Source organism: Phaseolus vulgaris, chromosome 9, assembly GCF_051622355.1.
Source record: "Phaseolus vulgaris cultivar YP4 chromosome 9, ASM5162235v1, whole genome shotgun sequence".
Classification (NCBI taxonomy): Eukaryota; Viridiplantae; Streptophyta; class Magnoliopsida; order Fabales; family Fabaceae; genus Phaseolus; species Phaseolus vulgaris.
In genome coordinates this window covers 17,714,951-17,727,338 of record NC_143506.1, presented here as the reverse complement: position 1 = coordinate 17,727,338, position 12,388 = coordinate 17,714,951, and the positions used below count along the sequence as shown (strand labels likewise).

Here is a 12,388-nt window from a genome sequence, read left to right as displayed (position 1 = left end):
ACCAGACCTATAAATAGGTGATTACTCTCTTAGTAAGGAGACACACTAAACTCTATTCTATACTTTTACCATTAATTCTCTGTTAAGAATTTATCATCATCTGTGTTCTCCTACTGACTTAAGCATCAAAGAGTCTTTTGCAGGTGGATTTTCCTCTCTTATTAGAGACCAACTGAAAGCTTATTCTCATGGAATACATAGTCCTTGTCGAGTTGCACTTCCCGAGTTCATTTCCATTCGGAATAGTTGTTAGCTTATATGTGAAATGAAATAGAAGAAAAGAGGCGTACATTGTTGAAATACCCTGGAGTTTGTTCATTATTACAAAAGTGTCACCTCGTGTGGTAGCGTTCCTTGATTTTCAAATTAATCTTAGGTTCTAAAAGAAAAAAGGTCATTATCTAGAAGAATGTCACATTTACACCTGAGTTTTAAAGGTTATTTAAGGTTTTGGATTATTTTGTTTTACAAAAATTTTGTGCCTGCTCATGTTTGCCTTTGGTCTTTGAATATGTTTTTTTTCTATATTTTTAGTTGCATCTCTGGGGTTGCGTTTTCCTCTATCTATATTGTGCTTTTGTTGTTTATGACTTTCTTTCTTTGGGTGAAAGTGTTTTTGCTTACAATGAATATTCTAATCAATCCATTAATCACCGAACTAATTTTATTTATAATTATTTTAATAAACTATGTGTTTAAGTATTTTTAGTGTTTTCTTAATCAATGTTTCTTTATTCATTTTAAAAGTGAATTTTTATTATTATAAAAAAATGAATATTGAGACTCAAAATCCACTAATAATAATAAAAAACAGTTACACATTCTACTATTTGTGTTTTCTTACCCTGGATTAATTAGTACAAATAATCAGTCATTACTGGTATGTATAATTAGTATTAAAAATGAATTACTGGCCACGGTCATGTTGGTTATCTCTTATTTCTAAAATATTTGTTTACTAAGCTGATATGATCGTAATTATTTATTTTTGTAACTGTCCAGAGATAGCAAACAGTCCAAATGTGAATTATCTTGCAAGCATCTCAAAGAGTTTTATTAAATTAGAAAAATTAGATTAAATAATTAAGATCCAATCATATATATGAAAGAAGAGAATAATGAAAAATGATGAAAATGAATAATAATGGATGTCTGCATTTTTTCTGAGTAATGGTGACGGCTCAGACCTTTCTTTCTTAGTTAATCTATCTTCATACATAACTACATTACTCCTTCTCCTTCTGTGCTTACAAAAAATACATAGTAATTTTTAATTTTATTTTTTAACTTATATGTATTCATATTTTTGTTAGTATTTAATAATATTTAAGAGATTAAACTTCTTTAAAAATTGAAAAAAACTATATTGAGGACTGGTCCATCTTAAACCTCTAATACTTTATTTATTGATATAAACTTCATAGGATCAACATGACATTTTTTAATATTTATATTCCTATCCTATAAGTAGTTAACAAAAATTTATTAGTCTCATAACAAGTAACAACAAAATCTCATCAACATTCAAAACAAAATACCAATAATTTTATTAAACTTCAAATATCATTGTCTAAAAATTTGCTTAAGTTCGTATATTGATTCCTTTAATTTATCGGCACCATGTGTTCTTGCTCTTTTCCTTCAATTGAGAACCTCATTAGTTCTCCATATAAACATTATCTTCTGATCAAAGACCATTCCACCATTGTTTAAAAATCAATTCAATTCTTTCTGCACGATTATGTTCATAACATTCTAATTATCACCAGCTGTTGATGATCATTATTTGAATAAAGTGAAAACATTTTTTGACTTATAAGCTATTTTGATACTCTGTTTAATAAATGAACCTTACGCTGATCAAAAGTTAAAATACACTTAAGATAGTGCATGTTATGGTTTAAACGGACATAACCTGGATTGTGTTTGATAAAAATAATATAAACAATGTGGATGTTAAGAAACTACTTACATTAGATGGATGCATTAAGGAGAATAGTAGCAAAGAAAGTAGCTTATTGTACAACAAAATTTCCCATAATGAATTGAAATGAAGAGACAAGATGCTTGCTCCAAAAACCTTTGTATTCCACCCTTGCTAAAACTTAAATACTCAAGTCTCAACACTCATAATATTTCTCTACAGTCCTAATCTAAAGCCCCACCCAGTATGAACGTCCATTACTATTGTGAATTGGGGAAGACGAAGGAGAAGCAACACACCACTCATACCAAACCTGTTTCAGATTCCACAAGAAAATAGTATCAATATTAATGGGGAAAAAACAGTTGACTGGGAGAAGACAAGAAAAATGCATGTGAAATAGTATTAACCTTGGTAGAACCACAACAGCGCCAAAAATGAGCTTCAAGAGTAGAACCAGGACCTACACAAATGGGTGCCCTCAATGGGAAAAATATTGCAAACCTGCAGATGACGGCGGAGAGAATGGAAGGTTTGTGAAATTAATTTCAAAAGGGTCCAAGATAAAAGACAACTACTACACTGTTATCAATTTGAGAAGGGTTTATCCTCAGTGAAAAACAGCATAAAACACAGTATGAACAGCTAAGTACCATCGCAGTATTAACAAACACAATTAAATAATAATCCATGAAATGGCAAAAACATATATTCATCTAAGAAAATCCTCTTATAAGTCGTGAACCATCTTGAAAATAATATAAAAACCATTGTGAACGACATGTCTAAAGAAGTCATGTTTTATTAGTCTCCATTCAAACTAACAAATTATAATAAGTAAAACAAACCAAACATTATTAATTGAAGTGCTTAGCTTTTTTACTTTGATCTTTTCTATGTGTGTTCTATAGGAAGATATATTATCTTTCATATTTTTCTTTCCGTTTTGCTACTCCAATATAATTACTTCTCATATCCAACATGGAACAAAGCAGACAAAACAAAATTCAATACCAACTGAACATGTTTGGGGTTGCTGTTGAAGGTTCAATTCCAAGATGAACATCCTTGTAAAGTGTTGCGTCAAAGTAACCTGCAAATCCTGTAACCAAGGAGAACACAATGTCAATCTTTGATACAAAAATTCCCAAAATTGAATTCTGAAAGTTTGAAATAATAGAAATATATCGCATACCATGTACCATTGCAGACCCAGTTTCACTAGGAATCACAAAATTCAACTTTTTAAAACGCTGATTGCTTTCATGTTCAGAGCGTTTTGGATGAGTAAATGTAAAAACCTACGTAGTTGAAAGCAAATCAAGAAATGAGCAGAAAAATTATAAAGTTCACAAGAAAGAAAAATCAATTGTATAGTTATATCTGAAACAATGCAAGGCGTTGATCGACACAGATCAGAATCAGTTGGCATTAATTCAAGTGAAAAACTCACAGGTTGAGATGGTGCAAGTCTGGCTACATTGTGTAGTTTCACGACATAAGCAGTTTCAAAATGTACAAGATCTTTATGCGCCTTAACCTGATATACAACCACAAGACAATAATATGAAGTGCCAAGTTTCTAATTAAGAATGACACAAGAATTGGAAACTACAAGATATATACATCATTATACAACTTCGAAGCTGTCACTGGTTGGAGGAAACTTGTATACCTGAAAAAATTTGAAAATACATAAATTAATCATTAAGGATAAGGACCCTTTGAAAAACCCAATGTCTACTAAAAAACACAAGTCAAACTACATGATTGGCAAATTTATTAGCCTCGACAGATTATAATAATTAGCACAAACAACTTTTAAATCGAACATTCAGACCCTGAAATTGTTTTTCACTATCACAAACTACATAAAGGTATGGAAAAGTACACCCTTTCATTACTAATCCAGGGATTTATGTAGGGACCAAAACAAAGAAAATAAATTTATCTTTGGGGCATAATGAAACCCTAAAAGTTTGCAGACTTATTTTTATTGAGTTTTTGTTTAGTTACAAGAACTAAAATGACAAGAAAAAAATTCAGGGACAGATTTGACCATTTACTTAAAAATAAATTACCCTAAACAGATATAAAAACAAAATCCTAGCAGGAAAGATAAATCAGTAACAACTACTGGAGTGGAAGTAATTTACATACGAAGATGGTATTGAAATTCCATCTTCCTGTAGAAACCTTTGAGCTCCATCAAGGCATTCCGGAGAAAGTTCATTGTCGCCAAAAGAACCTAGCAATTCACTAACCTAAATTCAAAACAAGAACAATCAGACACTGGAATGTGCACAATAAAAGTCAACAATGACTAATTGAGCATTCAAAATATACCAATATGTCAGCTTTTTCAGGGGCATTCCAATGACGCATGTCACTTGAGACTATGGTGACAGTGTCCTCCCATCCTTCTAACTTGACCAATGCCTGTTCCAACAATAAACTGACATGGATTAAAATTCAAAAATAGAAGCCTTGTTCCAAAAAAAAAACACTTTCATGCAGAAGATAATCTAAACAATAGGCAGAGAAAAGGCAAAATAGCTTTAAAAAAACGCACAAGAACACAAGGAAATTCCAGGATTTTAATAATTTAAGAGCATGAACCTTCAACCATTTCATGCAGAAGATAATCAAAACAATAGGCAGAGAAAAGGGAAAATAGCTTTAAAAAAACACACAAGAACACAAGGAAATTCCAGGATTTTAATCAAACATTTAAGAGCATGAACCTTCAACTCATCAAAGAACAAGAGCCAAAAACAATGACCTAGACGGATAGTGTTAAAAAAACAAATTTAATATTCAAAAAAATACCAAATGCACAACAAGGAGATATGACACATTCAAGCCTGTAATAAATAGGTAATGTATTTGAATTTAGCAAATAGAGTAAAAGACAAATAACATTATATTGGCACAAGAATTCATGGAATCAGCATAGATGTTGAAATCCAGAACTTACATGCAGGGTAACAACTGCATTTGGATTCTTTTCAACAGCATACACTTTGAGCCTCCGCCCAGTTTCTTCAGCAGCCTACATATGAATATGACAAAAATCACTAAGGAATAGGACATACGATACATTTCACAGAATGTGTTTTATATTAAACAAAATGCCAAAATTCATCAATGTAAGGGACAAAATCACACCTGCAATGATGCCCTCACAAGAGGCCCACGCCCTGCCCCAACAACCATCAATACCTACACACAGGAACAACAAAGCAAACAATTTTCAAGTCTCTGCTAGTGCATGTACCAAACTCCCAAAATATTGAAATTAAAAAATAAAGATAATGAGAAGAAAACATGAGAAAAAAATATTACAATGGTTTTAGCAGATGCCTCTTCATCAGGAACCCTGTCCAATAATGCTTTACTAACTGCTCTTTGGTACTATAAAAAGGAGTGTTAGCCATTAGTTTACATGAAAACAAAGAAACCCAACGCCATGGCCTTCATATTCAGGGGGCAAAAAAATAGCAAGTGCTAAGGTCAATTCCAAACAAGCATTGACAGAGCACAAACATATTAATAGGCCTACACCAACCAGAATATTGTTACATAAAACATAAACCAAATGCCTCCTATTATCATAATAAATAAAATACAATACGTATCATCCCAACTAAAAATAACATTTTTGGATGAAGAATAGAATAGGCCATTTCATGATGCAATATCAACAGAAATGCTATAACTAATGAACTTCAAATGTCCAACAAAAGGCAGCAAAATTACTCATGAAGTAGAATTTAAGGGGACTCAGCCAAGGGGAACAGAAAATATACTCATCAAATAGATATCTTTAGTTAAGAATATATCATGCATACATTGTCATACCTGAATGTATTTCACTGCATCTTTCTCAAAAGTCTCATAAGTCTGAGCTTCTAAATTATCCATCAAAGGCTGCATAAAAGATTCAAAAAATTATTTACCTGAAAGTGCAGAATAATAGGATACTAACATAGAAGCCAATAACCACGTAGAAATAAGGTAGGACAAAAAATGCTTACTTGCAAGGGTGACTGTAAAAAATCCCTGTAACCAAGCTGGCATAAGATGCTGAGAAGGTCAAGAGGAATACAATAGCATACAATGCTATGCTATAAATTCAACAAATTTCAAGATAGATACCTCAAAACGTTCTTGCTCAGGAAGAGGATCCATTCTTTGGTATAGATATCCAACATAATCCAGATAGGGCCGCAAGGGATGTCTCTGCGAATCTGGCATACACAAATAGGGACTATAAACAGAAGATTCTAGCTAAGGACCACGTATATGAAGAAACAGTGGAACACCAAATAACAACTTTCAGTCCCTACATGAATGCACAAGCAGATGCATGTGGACGCACAAATAATGAAAGAAAAGATCTGTAAATATGTAGTATTACATAAAAAATAGTTGTCGTTCTGGTAACCTAAATGCAAGATAAATAAAAATGGGTTCATATCAGGAAATCATTGAAAATCACAGGAAGAATAAGATATTCTAACTATTGATCTTCAAAATTGAGATAACAAAGTCTATAAACCAAGAAAGGTACTTACCTTTATCAGAATTATTATTTGCATCCATACTTGCTTTTGGATGAACAGAATTTCCAGATATAATAATCTACAGAGTTGTTTCAAATTGGATCAGTACCCTTTTGAACTTAAATTCCACTTTAATCAATCAAGCAGCAATGCAGGATCCAGGGGGAAAACATGATAAACAATAATTGAGACAGCAAGACTTGAAAAATATTGCCTTTATATTTACAATACAAAATTAAGATAATCTAAATAGTTTACCTGAATAGAATGGTTAAAAAAACCAGAAATTAACATCTGGTGACGCTTGGAGAGGCATGGACAACCATGAGAATTAGTTAGGAAGCACTGGAAAAATTCCAATCCAAACCATTATGATACTAGTCAAAGAAACGACAAAACTATTTGAAAAAACAGAAGTTTTCCTTACATCAGTATTTAGTATAGCTGCTCTAACAGGCTCCCCAAACCAACGTCCAAGTGAATTTGTGGAAGGAAGAGTACTCCTAATGAACAAGTTTCCAAGAAAAATTAACAAGATTCAGGAACTCATAAATTCACAAAAAATATAAAACACAGGAAATAGGAAAATAAAGCAAGCAACAAAACCCAAGATCAGGGTAAAATGTATGAGTGGGGAATGCTAGCAACACGATTTTAAACACCAAAATGTATGACTTCCAACAAGTTCCAATCTAATAGTAAAAATAATGTTACTAGCATTCCTCAAAATATAATGGATGAAAGTATAGACTACTCACAGAATATCAAGTGCAACTGACAGTTGACCATGATGCTCGCACAGCAGACGAAATGAATTCCAGGATTCCCAAGAGTCATCCTAAAAATCAGGATAACAAAGTTTCAAAATAATTAACTCAGAATCCAATCATTTTATATAGAAGCTTAACATTTTCATGGACCAGACACTCAATTCATTAATTTAATCATTGGCAAATATAGGTTAAACAAAAAAAAAAGGACAACCCCTTTAAAAACATCGAGGATTGTGCATAGTTGAACTTAAGAACAAAGAAGTTCACTATCACGCAGTTTGACTATATAAGTAATAGTCATTTCGTCAAGAATTTAAAAATTAAGATAGATTTGATAAACTCAGTTTATGACAAAAAAAATATATATAGAAGTTATTAACACAAATAAAAAAACTCTTGCACAACTCACATGCTTCAAAAATAGTATCAGTCATCTTAAACAAAACTAACAAAGTAAATATAAAAAGTTACATGATACCTTAACCCCTATAATATTATATTTAACCATCACTTTTGCACTATTTTGTTTTAGAAAAACAGAAAAAAAATATTTTATAATAACAATTAAATTCATAGCAAAAGTAAAACATAGACTAACTAAAAAAATTCAACCCAAAACTTGCATTTTACAACGAAGACCACATGTAAACCCAAAATCATAAACTTAATGGAGAAATTGAGTTTAACCATTCTGTCAGAGCTCACATGTGAATTATGCTGTTCATGTCCTAGGATAACATACTTTGATAATGCAAATGCATGAAAAAAAAAAATTGAATTTTACTGCAAAAACCATGTGTAAACCAAAGATCATAAATTTACTACAAAAACTGAGTTTCACAACTATGACAGAGCTTACATCTGAGTTAATTTTTGTGTACTGAGATCATAAACTAGTAAGTGACAAAAGTTAACTCAATTCAGCAACTATGAAGACAAGACCCTGACAACATTAATGTACATATTTACTCACCAAAGTAACAGACTTTGCATCCATAGAGTCAACATCAGGCTTAACCAATGGAATCCTAAGCCACAACTGCATTACAAAGTCACAGAAAATAAATACAAGATCAAAGAAAATGACATTCATGAAAGAATATAGCACAGACGAATAAACCAGACATAAAAGTTGAACACATAGTCGCACCTGAATATTATTTGCACCCTGTAAGATTTGATTTACACATCTAGCATAATTAGCACAAGAAGTTCCCTTGGGAGCAGGAAGCAGACAGGCCTGCGACATTTTTAAAGGAATTAGAAAAACCATATAAATGTCCACCAATGAAGCATCTTTCTGTGGGTAAAGTGTCAGAGCATGATACAATGTTGTGATACAAACTTTACAAACAGATATAAGCATGAAATATCTTATAGAATAAAACCAAAAGAATCCTTTAGCCACGTAACACAAAGGTGAGATGTATAAGCAGTTGGCAATCAAGCATCCAGGACAAACTTGCAGGGCAAAACTTAGGCATATCAAGTTATGGAATATTCAAATCACTTATCATGTTTCAACAAGTTTTCCATATACTTTGATATTGCTAAACTTAACCTTTTACATACTGTGCAAAAGAGAAATATGGAATCTATTTATGGAAGGATAAGAGCATGAAGCATAGATACAAAGACCAGCAATCCATAAACATATAGACATAAATTTACATATCAAATACAAATGTGTTCGTTTATCCCCTTAATTACAGATATTGTTTCAACAAAGGCAACGTTGTATGGGTATTTCAAGAATCTTCAGAAAATCCCTGTGTCGACAATGTAGTTCTACATAGATACTGAAATTGAAAAATCTAGCTGAGCCATGACCCGGAGTTGCAAACTATTCTTCCCAGTCACATGCCTCAAGGGTTTATTTATTGGTTAGTAATGTCCTCAAAAAATTAATCAAGTTATACTTCTTCAAAAAACTAATGAAGTATTACATAATATATCACTAAATGCATCTTTTCTTTTACAATTTTTCATTTAAAAATTAAGATGTGATTAATATAAATCTATTAATACCCAAAGTCATACACACTCCTTCTGTCATATCCTTATCCTAATTTTTTTTTAAAAATTGTCATATTTCATATACATACTTAAAACTGGTAGTACAGTGTCAGGTACAGTAACCATATCCATGCAAAACATACAGGAATAATAAATATACCATAGATAATCAAATTTGTTAAAGCACAAGAATATTACTTTATATCAAAGTAAATGACTATTAAGCATTTGTGTAATTCCAAGAGAATAATCAAAGTTCAAAACTCAACTCAAGCAATTAACAAGAGTGAAATTACTGATCTAAACCAATCAAAGAAACAATAATTGAAATTAGAAGTTTCGTTAATTTGGTTATACCAAAGCAAACCTGTAAAGAGAGATGAGAAGCCCAAGCAATTTCTTGTTTAAGTGTAGTTTCAGAATCTATCCTGAGGGTTTCATCCTCTGAATCCAGGTCTATCCAAGAGCTAATTTTTCCTGAATAAAATGCAATAAGTGGGTGAGAACATACACAGTTGTGAATCCAACAACAATGTCAATAAAGTGTACAGAATTTACTAATCATTACAAAAAGATTTTAAAAATTGAAAGAACAAACGGAAAATAACTAGGCTCAACAAATCTATTACCTATGATATACATCATCTAAAAATAAATATGAATTTATAATTGGAACTAAAACAAAAATTGAATGCATCATTCGAAAATTGCAGTAAATAAGTACTCACAATAGCACAAACATACACCAGGAACACAATAACATTTCCATATTAAATCACACAATAAGTTGAATATTATGTTTTAGCGTTTTCATTATGTTATAAACATTCATTAAGTAAGAAATTGCCCCGCCTTTGCCAGGGAGAAAGATGTTTAAGGAATAAAGAGGGTCATATTCCATTATGTAATGTCCATACACAAAATAAACAAAAGACTATAATTTGTTTTGGTCCGTGAATTTCAAACTTGCAACCTTGCAAAATTCACAAATAAACCAATGGTGCTTTCAATCCAATATATGAAAAGGGATGAAGGTAGAATAGATTTCTTAATAGATATGCAAAGTTCATCATAATAATTAAACGATGAAAACGTTAATAGCAATAGGTAATTCATACCCACAACATGACTACTCCATTGGGATGGACTCAAGACCAAATCTGACCCAGCAAATGGCAGAACACCAGAACCCAAACCATCCTTTTGTAGTAAACTTGGTCGATAAGAAGGATCCATCTGAATCGTATGGTAAAATCATATAAGATAAACAAGCAGTAGGAAACTACATAAATAAAGCATCATTTCTCAGCACATAAAGCTATATACTTCAACAGTGTATATGTTATTAATAGATGACAACTGGTATAAGAAAATGTCAGCAGTATCAAGATAGACTGCACACGCTAAATAAATCATATAAAAGAAAAGAAAATGTTCAATAGGAAGCATTGTTTTAAAACCAGTTGCTTATCATTTATTGACATTGTAGAAAATTGCAAACAAATGCAGATGATGTGTCCACATTGTGTTCTGGTTGCAGAAATTTAAAAAACCTCAACACTGCAGCCAAAATCACGGATAATCCAGCTTTCATAAAACATTGATGATATACAAAGTCCCTTCTGCAGGCACGGGTTAGGAACTTCATTAAAAGTCCATGCAAGGTTTAAACAATGTTGTCTAAAAAGCTCTTAAGTGAAACCACATTGAAAGAGCTTCACAAGTAAAGCATCAGACATTGATACTTTGGGTAGGCTTACTGACCAGACATATATAAATGCAACAAAAAGCTGCCACATGACTGGCTAATTAGCTACCACAGCAGCAAACAAAACACGCCTAACTTTATTACAACCTCACTAGCCTATTCAAAAAATGATAATAGGAAGTTTAAAATTCAACCAAAGCATGGCAAGGCAAACTGACACCAGGGGAGATTTTAACTTTGAAAGGTGCGACTAGAACAGGTGTAATGAAATGTAGTTCAGTAGAGCCACACAATGAAACCCCAAAAGGCTCGCTAGCGGAGCTGCTTCACTGTAAAAGGCCCCTTCGAGCAATTTCGTGTAGGTGAGCTTACTGACCAGTCACACACAAAAGGCGCAACAGGAAGTTGCAGTGTGAGTGGCTAATTGGCCACCATAAATGACCTAAATTCACTACAGTGCACACTTTCACTTCACTTATAACATGAATAAAACACAAAACACGAACACTACAATTTTCACTAGTGACTTCACTTCACTGATTTGTGATGACAGACATTGTAATGCATCGAAAAATGGGTGAAGAAAACGAACCAGAGGAGCAACAACGAAATCGAAGCTTCCAGTGTAGAGGTTGAAGTGGAGGACGTGTGGCATGTCATCGTTGAAATCGGTCTCCACACCGCAGTAGCGAGACTCGCTCTTATCCCCTGACCTTTCTCCGAGAGGCATTTTCGCTGCTTCAAAACTCTCTAACACCGATAACTTGGTTGAGTTTGGGGCGATGTATATACTGAGGTCAAGCGATTTCGAGCATGGTGTATGCGTATGTTCAGAGAGTGGTGAAGAGGGTTTTGGTAGGGTTTTTGTAGAAGAAGCTGCTACTGCCACCTAACCCTAGGTTTGGTTTTCGGGTATAATGGGTTGGCTTTTTTGGAACTATCCTTGAAGTGATTGGCAGTTTCTTCTTGCACCCTACATTTTTCTTCTTGCACCCCCATAATTTTTCTAAATTCCCCATAATTTTTCTAAATTCTGAAATTGACCTTCACCTTTTATTTGAAAGCAGAGTGTGCTACATGTTCATCAATCCTGAAATGAATCGTGTTGATTTTCAAATGAAGGGGTGTTTCAGAAGCACAGTTTACATAAATTGTTGATTTTTTTATTGTTGAATCTAGAAGTCCAATTTCTATTACGGATTGGTGGATCCATGATAATTTTTTAAAATTATGAATTTCTGAATCTGGAATACATATTTTAAATTACGGATTGACGGATCCATAATAGTTTTTTTAATTATGGATGTTCTGCATATTTTTATTTTGAATTGACACTGTCATTAATGTACTACCGAAAGCACCAACCCAGGAGGTTAATGGACGCGTCAACCCGAAATTTTAT

At 32.6% G+C, this 12,388-nt stretch overlaps 1 protein-coding gene across 4 annotated transcripts; it reads right to left on the bottom strand.

Moving 5' to 3' along the window:
• Window positions 1–1,950: 1,950 nt before the first annotated feature.
• Window positions 1,951–11,905, bottom strand: SKB1 (SHK1 binding protein 1). Of its 4 annotated transcripts, none has more exons than XM_068624555.2 (23): window positions 11,579–11,905; window positions 10,397–10,514; window positions 9,646–9,755; window positions 8,413–8,502; window positions 8,236–8,301; window positions 7,248–7,327; window positions 6,917–6,992; window positions 6,748–6,834; window positions 6,502–6,568; window positions 6,083–6,174; window positions 5,962–5,997; window positions 5,786–5,854; window positions 5,270–5,338; window positions 5,093–5,146; window positions 4,902–4,976; window positions 4,271–4,363; window positions 4,085–4,188; window positions 3,551–3,599; window positions 3,378–3,464; window positions 3,120–3,225; window positions 2,939–3,026; window positions 2,335–2,428; window positions 1,951–2,237 (listed from the first exon to the last, which is right to left on the bottom strand). In XM_068624555.2, exons 1-23 carry the CDS (start codon window positions 11,714–11,716, stop codon window positions 2,154–2,156), a joined length of 1,932 nt encoding a protein of 643 aa, XP_068480656.1. In that variant the 5' UTR covers window positions 11,717–11,905; the 3' UTR covers window positions 1,951–2,153. The 4 variants fall into 4 exon arrangements, with proteins under 4 accessions (XP_068480656.1, XP_090151167.1, XP_090151166.1 ...); XM_090295041.1 differs by having other exon boundaries at window positions 5,962–5,986; window positions 11,579–11,903; XM_090295040.1 differs by having other exon boundaries at window positions 9,636–9,755; window positions 11,579–11,826.
• Window positions 11,906–12,388: the final 483 nt, after the last annotated feature.